This window comes from Musca domestica, unplaced genomic scaffold (genome assembly GCF_030504385.1).
Source record: "Musca domestica strain aabys unplaced genomic scaffold, Musca_domestica.polishedcontigs.V.1.1 8, whole genome shotgun sequence".
Classification (NCBI taxonomy): Eukaryota; Metazoa; Arthropoda; class Insecta; order Diptera; family Muscidae; genus Musca; species Musca domestica.
In genome coordinates, this window is record NW_026712409.1 from 13,602,985 (window position 1) to 13,615,440 (window position 12,456).

Consider the following 12,456-nt stretch of genomic DNA (forward strand, 5'->3'; position numbering starts at 1 on the left):
TTATTGTTTCTCAATTACACCTATGGTAATGTTTCGCAATTGATTTAAACTTAATATTTTCTGGTAAACACGGCTCTCCTCTTCCTCTTGCATTAAAATACCTAAAAAAAAATACAGAAAATATAGAAATTATTAGAAAATATTTTTGGCAGTGAGAAAAATATATATTTTGATTTCTGGGTGACAACCAGGAACTGAATTTATTTTTTTTATTTTTTTAATTTATTTGAATAATAATTTTATTATTATTATTATTATTTTTTTTTTTTTTTTTTTTGAAAAAAAAAAACTTCACTGGGGAACTGAGTTGTAAATTTTTCTATAGAAAAAAGTTAAAAAGTATCGGTCGGTTTTGTCAACAGATATACAGGGTGAGATAAACAAAAAAAAAACTACAACGAAGTCAAACGCCATAATTTTTACTTCTTTTTGAAAATTATTGAATGAGAGCAAAAAATGTCGGAAATAGCATCAAATTTTAGAATAAGTTTAGATTTGTTCGAAATGGTCACCTTTGGCACGCATTATGGCCTTTAAACGGCCAATGAAACCGTCACACGCTGCCCGAATGTTGCTCTGCGGTATTTTGGCTCATTCCCGGCGAAGCGCTTGCTTGAGGTGATCGACACTTTGGTATTTTTTAGTGCCAACCTTGCTTTTCAAAATATTCCAGACACAATAGTCCAGCGGATTGGCATCCGGAGATTTTGGTGGCCCTTGTGTGCGGGAAATGAAGCGAGGAACCTCATTTTATAATCATTCTTGGGTAGCGCGTGCTGAGTGCGATGGTGCTGAGCCCTATTGGAATGTCTAAGGTCTGCGGCCAAAATGTTTGCGTGCCCAAGGCTTTAATACACCCTCCAGAATATTTTCGCGATAATATTAGGCATTTATTCTGAGGCCATGATCGATTAATACGAGCGGCCCACACGATCACCATGGTCGGCTTGAGGCTTGAGTTCTGGTGATCAACCGAAGGTGCAAATTTTCAGCTAATCTCTTTGGAAAGTAAACAAGTGTTCGTTTACAAACTGCTGGACAACGAGTGTTTTCTCATCGGAGAAAACCAAACTCGACAGTTAACCACTTTCGGCCAAGCGAAGCTACTCTTTAGCTCTTTTGAGTCTGAGTCTATTTTCTTTCTGTTGCGGTGTAAGTTCTTGCACTTTTTGGAAATACAATGGCTCTACCCCGAGCTCATTTTTCAATATTTGCCGAATGGAATATTGCGATATGTGCAGCTCACGAGCCATTTTTTCGGCCACTGCGACGCGGTTTTCGATCAAGTGGCTTCTTTACATTTCGCACCATTTCTGCTGATGTTGCTATTTTCTTCCTTGACGTCGGGCTACGTATCACTGCTACGGTTCGAGCGATGGTACGAAAAACAAAAGATTTGTTCACATTTAAATGCTTGAGTGCTCTAACGATAGCCACGTGTGGTTTTCCAGCCAAATATAAAGAAATCACACTATCACGCTTGAAGTCCATCACGAATAATTTTTTTTTTTTTGGAAAATTCCCACCAATATGCTTTTGTACGCTTGTAAAGAATATAATGAGCTTTAACTGAAATAATTTTTACAGCTATCGAGTAGAATTAGCTACCTAGAGTAGAATTAGGATAGGAAGCTAAAATTTTGCACATTTCAGTCTTTTGTCTATCGGTTCATGATGTCGTATAGCTTTCATGCAACGGTACCCCCCGATATTCTATATTTTGATAGCGATATTTTTTTCCATAATTGTTTCAAATTTCCTATTTAAAGTTCGTAATGGGTACTGCAACCTATGACAGAAATTTGTCTATGCAGGTTCATGTCTTCGTATAGCCCATATGTAACGTTACCCCCCTTTATTCGGCATTTTGATGATATTAGCGACATTATTCACGGGAATTGTTTAAAATTACGTATTAAGAGTTCGTAATGGGAACTACAGTCTGTGACAGAAAATTGTCTGTGCAGGTCCAGGTCTTCGTATAGGCCCCATACATCAGTACCTCCTCATATTCGGTATTTTGACGAGTTTAGGTACAATACCCACCGAAAGTGCTTGTGATGTCGTATTTGAAAATCGTAATGGATGCTACAACCTGTGACAGTAATCCGATATTACTGTACCTCCCTTTTATTTTTATATATTTTGATGATTTTAGCTACATTATTCACCGTTTATTTCAAGTTTCGAATTTGAATATGGTAATGGCTTATGACAAACAATGCCTATGTAGGTCCGCGTCGTATAGACCCCAATATATTCGATATTTTTAAAATTTTAACAGAATTTTTTAAGGATTTTATTTTTTGAAAATTTCCAAATTCGTTCCAAATGGTGGAGGGTATTCACAGTTCGCTTCTAACTTATTTTATTTTTTTATTTTATTTTTTTTTTTATTTTTTGTATTTATTTTCTTTTTTTTTTTTTGCAAAAAAAAAACATTTGTATTTTTTTCTTTGGAAAAATATTTCAGAGTCCGTCAGTCTGTTTTTATAATTTTTAATTTAAAAAAAAAAATAATTACCTGCAAAACTTGCTGAAACAAAGCAGACAATACTGCCCACCACGAAAGCTCGAAAGGCCACTGAAGTTATGACACCGCGACTTTTGGGAGCCATTGTAGCCAAGATGCCTATCATCATGCCCATGGAACTGGGATTAGCAAAGCCACAAATGGCAAAGGTTGCAATACCCGCGCTTCGGGCCTGGAATTCAAAATCGACAAAATCAATCCAATTTTCAATACCCTGTACAGTTTGTCCAGAAAGTATTTTCATCACTACTTTTTTCATAAATTTTTGTATTTTTAATTTTTTTTTAATATTAATTTTTTCAGAAAAAAATGAGTTCGAGTTTTCAAATACTTTTTTGACATCCTGCCTTATTCGTGCCATTTTATACTCACACTTATCGCATTATTGTTAATAAGGATCCCCAAACGTTCATAGGCCACAAATTCATTGATGATGGTCTTGGTTGCCACAATTTTGGCCACTTCATCGCAGTCCTGCCAGGGAACACCCATTGCCCAGGCCAGGGGTATAAACAGTTTCGAGAATAGCCATTCAAAATCAACATAGTCCAGGCCCACCAAACCGCCAAACCAGCTGACCACAGCATTGAGAAAGGCAATAAAGGCCACAAAGGCTATTAGGTTTGCAGTGACGCCCAAGACAATTTGTATGGCATTGTTGGCCCCATTCGAGGCGGCATCCAATAAAGAGGAGTCCTGACTAATAAAGGTTTTTTTTAAATACTATATTTTTCAAAAAATGTACGCCTCACTTACGATTTCTCCAATTGTATGTTATTTGCCGAGTTTTTACTCTCCTCCGTTTCGGGCAAATACAATTTGGATATGGCCAATGAGGCAGGAGCCGCCATAACACTCGATGTTATTAAATGAGCCGGAGAGGCACCAAAGCTCAGATACGCCGCCAAAACTGAACCCGATACCGTGGCGAAACCCGATACCATAATTGAATGGATTTCACTGGCCGTCAACAGTTTAATATACGGCCGTATGAGGATAGCACTCTCTGTCATGGACAAGACTATATTCGCCGCAGCAGTTACACTTTCACACACCGTTGTGCCCAGCAGCTGGGCCAATAGCCAACCCAATTTCATGACCACCCATTGCATCACACCCATATAATAAAGAATCGAGATTAGGAAACTAAAGAAAAATATCACCGACAAAATGGCAAAAGCAAAGACCCCCTGACTAATCATATCATCGCCATAGACAAAACGACTTCCCTCATCGGCAAACGAAAGAAAATTGGCCGTCCGATTGCCAATGCATTCGAAAATGCTACGGCCAACACTCCATCGGATACAAATTATGCCCAGCATAAATTGACAGGTAATACCGGTTATGACCAGACGCCATTTGATGGCTGAACGATTTGTGGAGAAGGCATTGCCACAGGCGATGAAGAAACACGGAGCTGCCAGGGATGATAATTTTTGGGGTTCATCTTTGGTTTCGTAATACAGGAATATGGCCAATATTACAAACAAAAATCCGATTAATATGGCCGATGTGGATCTGCAATATATAAAAAATTAAAATATATAAATTAAAAAAAAAATTAAATAAAGTAAAAATTAAAAAAAAATAATGAAAAATTGATTGAAGAAATATTGAATATTTTTTTGTGGAATTCATTTCCTCCTACCTCTTTCTGCTGAAGATCATCCACCATCTGTTTAGGGGCACCAAATATTTTCGATATAGTCTATGACCCAATGTAGGCTTAAACACCTTATAATAAATTAAGCCGAAATAAATGAAGCCAAGAAATAATATCAGAAATCCGTAGCCATCACAAAATCGCATGGAACAATAAAGGGGATCTCTTTCCAAGGCCTCGGAACACTGATGATTATTATCTGCAAACCAGAAAATAGGAAATTATGTAATAAGCTGAATTTAAAAAAATATATATACAGGGTAAGATGAAACAAGTAAGCAAAGGCTACAGTCGAGCGGGGCCGACCGTTGAATACCCTACAACACTATAATAAACTATACAGTTTATGTAGGCGAGATACTCGAAAGAATTCCACTAGATATTGTGACAAATTATAAAAGAAAACCATCAGGTTACGTTCTCTAATTTTCGAATAATAGCAACTTAAACTAATTTGCTCATTTCCAATTTATTGGTAGATGTTGCACGTAAATGGTCTTCCTAGATCTGGAACCAATATTTCCCAAAGACCTATAATCTCTCAGAAGTGACAAAAGATTAACATTTATTATTGGTTTTTGACTGAAACGCATCTATATGAGATACAGCCATTTGACTATTTTCTTCAACGAAATCAGAGTTAACGAAATAGTCAGAAGTGCGTCTTTCCTGTATTTGTGAATTCTCCAAAAAGTCACTGGAATGGACATTTTCGTATTTTGTCTACAAAAGTTGGCAAACTCCTTCACACATTGAATATTTTTGGATGGCCATCCAAAACTGCTTGGCTTTTGCAATGTCCGGTAACCCCCATAATTACGACCTGCTGACAATTTTGCAGTTTTTTGGTCCATTTCAACCCCTAAATATATGGCGATCATCTCCAAAAAGAATAGGCTTTTATTCTGACCCTCATCTTATCTCCATGCAAAATTTCGTAAGGATCAGGCCATAAATGCGATCTGTATATGATATCCTGATATCCTAACTACTTAGTTTTGTTAGCTGTAGAAATATTACCAAATGTTTAATTCAAAATGAAAATATGCCAAAAATATGACAAAATTGAAAAAATATGAGAAAATATTACAAAATCAATATTTTCATCTTTAGAGAGATATTTTTATGCGATTTTTTAGGCGTTTATTCTTTCCTGCCAAGAAGCCATTCTGAATCAATGAAAACTGTCGAAATCAGTTCAGCCGTTTTCGACATAAAGGAGATCTTTCAAGCATATCTTCTTTGATAGACATATATATATCGCACGTATTTTGCTATATATCCGATTTGTAGGATGTTAACATCAATGTAATGATCAGGAGTAACCTTGTCATGGTTTTGTGATTTCGCCGGGATTTAAAATATTCGCGGTTTAATGAAAAATTTTGAATTTTTTCAACAAAAAATATATGGTATATTTTACCCGCTAAATATTATCCGATGACCACCCAAATGGGTAGGCTTCTTGCCAGCCCTAAACTCTAGCTACATGCGAAATTCCGCGTCGATTGGTCTATAATTGCGACCTGTAGAGCAAGTGCAAAATCAGGAATTTTTTCAGTTTTTGGTCCATTTCAACCCCTAATTATTATGCGATCATCACCAAAAGAAATAGGGTTCTATTCTGACCCTAGCCCCACCTCCATTTTAAATTTCGTGAAGAACGGACCATAATTGCGACCTGTAGAGTGATTACAAATTAACATGGACAGACGGACAGACGGACGGACGGACATACATAGCTAGATCGACTCAGCTCGCCGCGATAGGAAGATCCATATATACTTTCCTATATGGGAAATCAATATTTCGTGGTGTTACATAATTTTTGGCCCAATCAAACTTATAATACCCCCAACACATAGTGTTGTAGGGTATAAAAACGGCAACCAACTTCAGACTGCTGTCATTTCTAAGTCACTCGTCCGACAGCTGTAAAAATTATTCCAGTGACAGCTCATTATATTGTTTACAAGCGTACAAAAGCATTTCCGTGAGAATTTTCCAGAAAAAAAATTATTCGTGATGGAATTCAAGCGTGATGGTGTGATTTCTTGATATTTGACTGGAAAACCACAAGTGGCTATCGTTGGGGCACTCCAGCATTTCAATGTGAATAAATCTTTTATGTCTCGTACCATCGCTCGTTACCGTGGCCGTGATACTGGTAGGATAGCCCGACGTGAAGGAAGTGGACGGAAGAAAACAGGAACATCAGCAGAAATAATTCGAAAAGTTAAGAAACGACTTGATCGAAACCCGCGTCGCAGTGGTCGAAAAATGGCTCGTGAGCTGAACATATTGCAATATTCCATTCGGCAAATATTGAAAAATGAGTTCGGAGTGAAGCCATTGAAATTCCAAAAAGTGCAAGAACTTACACCGCAACGGAAAGAAGAAGAAGAGCTAAAAAGTTGCTTCGCTTGGTCGAATTTGGTTTTCTCCGATGAGTAAACATTCGTTGTCCAGCAGTTTGTAAACAAACAAAATGATCGTGTTTACTTGCCAAAGAGGTCACCTGAAAACGTGCACCTTCGGTTGGCCACCAGAACTCAAGCCTCAAGCCGGCCATGGATATGGTATGGACCGCCATAACAGCCGATGGTCGCTCTCCGCTCGTATTAATCGACCGTGGCATCAGAATAAATGCCGAATATTATCGCGAAAATATTCTGGAGGGTGTATTAAAGCCCTGGGCACGCAAACATTTTGGCCGTAGACCTTGGACTTTCCAATAGGAATAAGTACCATCGCACTCAGCACTCGCTACTCAAGAATGGTTACAAAATGAGGTTCCTCGCTTCAATTCCAGCGCACAACGTCCACCAAAATCTCCGGATACCAATCCGTTGGACTATTGTGTCTGGAGTATTTTCGAAATCAAGGTTGGCACTAAAAAATACAAAAGTGTCCATCACCTTACGCAAGCGCTTAGGTGGGAATGGGCCAAAATACCGCAGAGCCGTTTGAAGGCCATAATTCGTGGCAAAGGTGACCAATTCGAACAAATCTAAACTTATTCTAAAATTTAATGCTATTTCCGACCTTTTTTCCTTTCATTCAATGAAATTTAAAAAAAAATGTAAAAATTATGGCGTTTGACTTTGTTGCTGTTTTTTTATCTCACCCTGCAAATGCGACCTACAAGTACATCAACATTTGAAGAAAATCGGTTCAGATATAGCTATAGTTCCCATATCCATATTTTATCCGATTTGGTGTTTTAAGTCCCTCACATGCGTAATATGCACTTCAAAAGGATGATATTTAGTACCAGAAAACTAATGAAGCTCAAAAATACTTGTGTGAAATTTTATAGAGAGTTCGGATCAGATTAGGATATAACTCTCATATATATATCTTTTTTCCGATATCAGGGTTATTGTGCACCAAATGGCTAATATCAGTCCGAATGTACTGAATTTTGGCAAGTCGGACTGAATTCAGTCTAGATGCAACTACATCAAGTTTGGTGAAAATCGGTTCAGATATAGCTATAGCATAGCCATATATATGTTTCATCCGATTTCATGTTAATTTCCCACACATACGTAATATGCATTCCACAACAATGAAATTTGTTATCGGGAATCAGATATTGCTCGAAAATACCTCTGCTAAATTTTATTGAGATCGGTTCAGATTTTTATATAGCTTCGATATACATCTTCATCCGATTCATGCTCACCACATTTGTAATATCAACCTAAATTTAACATACATTTTCATTTTCAACCGAATTTTATTATTCGTTGAAACTCGGTCCGGTATATCTATTGCTTCAATAAATATATGTTAACATAATCCTCATACAGTGATGTTAATAGGTTCATAGTTCGTAAGATCTACTACACATGAATTTCCAATAAAATGGTTTTTGGTTACGGAAGCTCTACTAAATTCGCGTAGTGGAGTATGGTATCATATGGTCGACCCAACCGACTTTTGATGATTCCTTACTGTTATTATACCCTCCACCATAGCATGGAGGGTATATTAAGTTTGTCATTCCGTTTGTAACACCTCGAAATATACATTTTAGACCCCATTATTTATCGATTTATTATATTTTATTTATTTATCGATTTATCAATATCCGTCCTTCTGTCCGTCTATGTGGAAATCACTCTAGTTTCCGAACGAAATGAAGTAGGTTGATAAAATTTTACTCAAATGTGTTAGCTACGTTATTTACCGGAATTGTTTCAAATTTGGTATTTGAAGTTCGTAATGGATACTACATCCTAAGACCCAAAATGAGCCATGTAGGTCCACGACTTCGTATAGCCCCCATATAACGGTACCTCCCGGTGTTGGGTATTTTGATGATTTTAGAGACGGTATTTACCGGAACTATTTCAAATTTAGTATTTAATGTTCGTAATGAATACTACAGCCTATGACAGAAAATTGTCTGTGCAGGTCCACATCTTCGTATAGCCTCCATATAACGGCACCCCCCGATATTCGGTATTCTGATGATTTTAGCGACGTTATTTACCGGAATTGTTGCAAATTTGGTAGATGAAGTTCGTAATAGACACTACAGCACAAAACAGAAAATGGGCCATGTAGGTCCACTTCTTCGTATAGCCCCCTTATGACGGTACCCCCCGATATTCGGTATTCTGATGAATTTAGTGACATTATTTACCGGAATTGTTTCAAATTTGGTGTTTGAAGCTCGTAATGGATACTACATCCTAAGACCCAAAATGAGCCATGTAGGTCCACGTCTTCGTATAGCCCCCATATAACGGTACCTCTCGGTGTTGGGTATTTTGATGATTTTAGAGACGGCATTTACCGGAACTATTTCAAATTTGGTATATGAAGTTCGTAATAGACACTACAGCATAAAACAGAAAATAGGTCCACTCCTTTGTATAGCCCCCATATAACGGCAACCCCCGATATTCGGTATTCTGACGATTTTAGCGACATTATTTGCCGGAATTGTTTCAATATTCGCATTTGAAGTTCGTAATGGTTACTACAGGCTATGACAGAAAATTTTCTGGACAGGTCCATTTATAACCCTCATGCTACCTCCCTATATTCGGAATTTTGATGATTTTATTCACATTATAAACAGATTTTTTTTAAGTTTCGCATTTGAATATTGTAATAGCTTGTGACAAAATTTGCCTATACAGGTCCAAGTCGACGTATAGACCCTAATGTAACAGCTACATTCGGTATTTTTAAGATTTTAACAGGTTTTTTAACGGATTTTATTTTTTTGAAAATTGTTAAATTTTTACAAAATGGTGGAGGGTATTCAATATTCGGCCCGGCCGATTCTACAGATTTTTTACTTGTTTTTTTTTATTTTATTTTATTTATTTTTTTTTTAAAAAAACTTTTCCTTTCGCTCTTTAAAAATCACTCTTATTTTTCAAAATGATCACATATTCATTTGTATGTAGTTCAAAAATTCATTAATGCATACCGTCTTCGGTTGACAGTATACAAATGTCATCAAAAACCGGCTAATACGTTCCTACTTTTTTCCTATGCTTTTTAAAACACACTTTTTTAATTTTTGTTTATAATTCATATAAACAAGTTTTTGGTGCTTCACGAGTTGTTTTTTTTTTTTTTGAAATCACAATCTGACATACTTACATTCACGTATATAATAATGTGTGGCGTAGCCAAAATATGAACCAACTGCAATGTGTATCAGGCATATAAGGGCTATTTTACAATTTCTTCGCAAGAGGCTTTGTTTCTCTTGAGCAGGACAAATATCCATCTGTATATTAGCCTTTTCCACACCGAAGCCACTTTCTAAGATCTAAAATTGAAATAAAAATTTGAGAAAATTTTCCAAACATAACTACCAACAATTTAGAAAAATGTCTTGCAAACAAATGTTCACCTCCTCACCGGCTAATACTTTGTTCATTTCAGCATCTTTTGACTCATCCATAGTCTGTAACTTAGAAAATTTTCAATAAATTTGAACTAATATATACATTACAATTCAAAAACCGCTAGTCATTCGTACTGCTATTTTTACGTATTGTAATTTTTTTTTTAATTTCCTAAGTTTATTTCAGTTAACCCGTTCCACCACCAGTTGTTTCTCCAACAACACTCAATTCAAAACTGGCGTGTTTAGATATTTACAAAACTGTTAGCTGATATTAGCCGCCATAACTTTTATTATCGAGATAATGGCGAGACCCAATGTATGTGAGTAAACAAAATTTTATCTCTTGAGAAATATTGGAGAAGAAAGGAGAAAGGGAATAATTGAGATTTTGTCACAAGAACGCAATCAGTATCAGTCTCAGATATGAGATAACACCAAATTGTATGGTAATGATCATAAAACGCTTCCCGGCGCAAGTGGGAGAGAATTTTAAAAAGTAATAATGGATTTATTAAAACTATGTACACACTTATATTTTATGGCCTATGTATATATTTATTGTTCTCAACTCAAAAACGTGATCAAGCACATGCGATTTTATTCAGACTGATAAATTATATATAGGGGATAATTAGAGCAAAAATATTGGCTTTTTAGGGATTGAATTTTCAGGAATGGATTGAACTTAGTTGGATTGTTTCAGATTAAATTTTTAGGGTTTGCAGTCATCGATTTTTGAAAAATAATTTTTGAACCATCCATAAAATATTAAAAAACCAGTAAAGAAAGTCCTAAAGTCGGGCGGGGCCGATTTTATGATACCCTACACCACTTTGCTAATTTAGTTGAACTTCACTTAATAATTAAAAGTTTTTATGGTAGAATTCAACCATACACGCTATGATTATAATTATAATTTAAAATTCAAAGGACTAAATATGCCGAAGCATTTGTATCTTTTAAATTCGGACTTGTATTGCTCATTTGGTGCGAAATTAATTTGAAATCGGATAAAAATATATATGGGAACTATATCCAAATCTGAACCGATCTCGATAAAATTTGGCAAAGATATTTCATATATTTCCCTGAATATCGTTGTTACAGAGTGCATATTACGGCTGTGGGTAACAAATACAATAAATCGGATGAACAATATATATGGGAGCTATAACTATATCTGAACCGATCTTCACCAATTTTGGCATACTACCTTCTAAATTCGGTCGTATGTGCCAAATTCCATCCCATTTGGACAAATATTAGACGTTTGGTGCACAATAAATGGTAAATCGGACGAGGTTATATATGGGAGCTATATCCAAATCTGAACCGATCTCGATAAAATTTAGCAAAGGTATTTCTGAGCTGCATTTGATATATTTCACCAAATATTGTTGTTACAGAGTGCATATTACGGCTGCGGAGGACAAAAATAACAAATCGGATGAACAATATATATGGGAGCTATAGCTATATCTGAACCGATTTCGATCAAATTTTCAGGTCCAATCTGATCGTACGTGCAAAAATCCATACAATTCGGGATGATATTACACGTTTGGTGCACAATAAAAAGCAAATCGGACGAAGATATATATGGGAGCTATATCCAAATCCTAACATATCTCGATAAAATTTAGCAAATGTATTTCTGAGCTGTATTTGATATATTTCCCCAAATATTGTTTTTACAGAGGGCATATTTAGGCTGCGGAGTATAAAAATAACAAATCGGATTTAGCATACTTATTTTCAGGCCTAATTTGGTTGTATGTGCAAAATTCCATACTATTCGGGCTGATATTACACGTTTGGTGCACAATAAAAGGCAAATCGGACGAAAATATATGTGGGAGCTATATCTAATTTTTTACCGATTATCTCCAATTTCAATAGGGTTTGTCCTTGGGCCAAACAAATGTTGTTTGCAAAATTTCATCTTAATCGGATAATAAATGCGACCTGCATTTTGTTCACAAGAATACATGGACAGACGGACGGACGGACGGACAGACGGACTGACATGCATAAATCAACTCAGAAAGTGATTCTATGCAGATCATCAAAAGGAAAGGACCACCTTGTGGTGTAGGGTATAATTACCGAAGTATATTTTTAGAGGTCCATAAAAGTAGATAATCTGAATTTTCTGGAAATTTTTGATGGACAAGAAGACTAACATACCTTGATTTTTCGAAAATATTTCCTTAAGGACTACCAGAATAAGAATAGTTTTCAAGGACCGACAGATTACCAAACGGTGGTTTGTTCGAAATTGTTTTCAAGGAATAATCGATCAATATGCCTGTGTATTTTTAAAAATATGTTTCAAGAAACATCAGTCCAATAAACGTAGATGTTTTCAAGAATATT

At 36.0% G+C, this 12,456-nt stretch overlaps 1 protein-coding gene across 2 annotated transcripts; it reads right to left on the reverse strand.

The window, feature by feature from the left end:
- LOC101892183 (solute carrier family 28 member 3-like) lies at nt 1-10,296 on the reverse strand. Of its 2 annotated transcripts, none has more exons than XM_059130914.1 (7): nt 10,092-10,296; nt 9,828-9,999; nt 4,185-4,398; nt 3,290-4,054; nt 2,906-3,233; nt 2,525-2,705; nt 1-101 (listed from the first exon to the last, which is right to left on the reverse strand). In XM_059130914.1, the coding sequence occupies exons 2-7, from the start codon at nt 9,955-9,957 to the stop codon at nt 1-3; spliced, it is 1,719 nt and encodes a 572-aa protein (XP_058986897.1). In that variant the 5' UTR covers nt 9,958-9,999; nt 10,092-10,296. The 2 variants fall into 2 exon arrangements, with proteins under 2 accessions (XP_058986897.1, XP_058986896.1); XM_059130913.1 differs by having other exon boundaries at nt 10,084-10,296.
- Nucleotides 10,297-12,456: the final 2,160 nt, after the last annotated feature.

Excerpts from the sequence above, each read along its gene's own strand:
- LOC101892183 (XM_059130913.1), bottom strand. The coding sequence starts at position 10,134 with ATGGATGAGTCAAAAGATGCTGAAATGAACAAAGTATTAGCCGGTGAG. Across the intron at positions 4,399-9,827 it reads ACATTATTATATACGTGAAT|ATAATAATCATCAGTGTTCC; the intron begins GTAAGTATGTCA and ends TCTGGTTTGCAG. Across the intron at positions 4,055-4,184 it reads ATGATCTTCAGCAGAAAGAG|ATCCACATCGGCCATATTAA; the intron begins GTAGGAGGAAAT and ends TATATATTGCAG.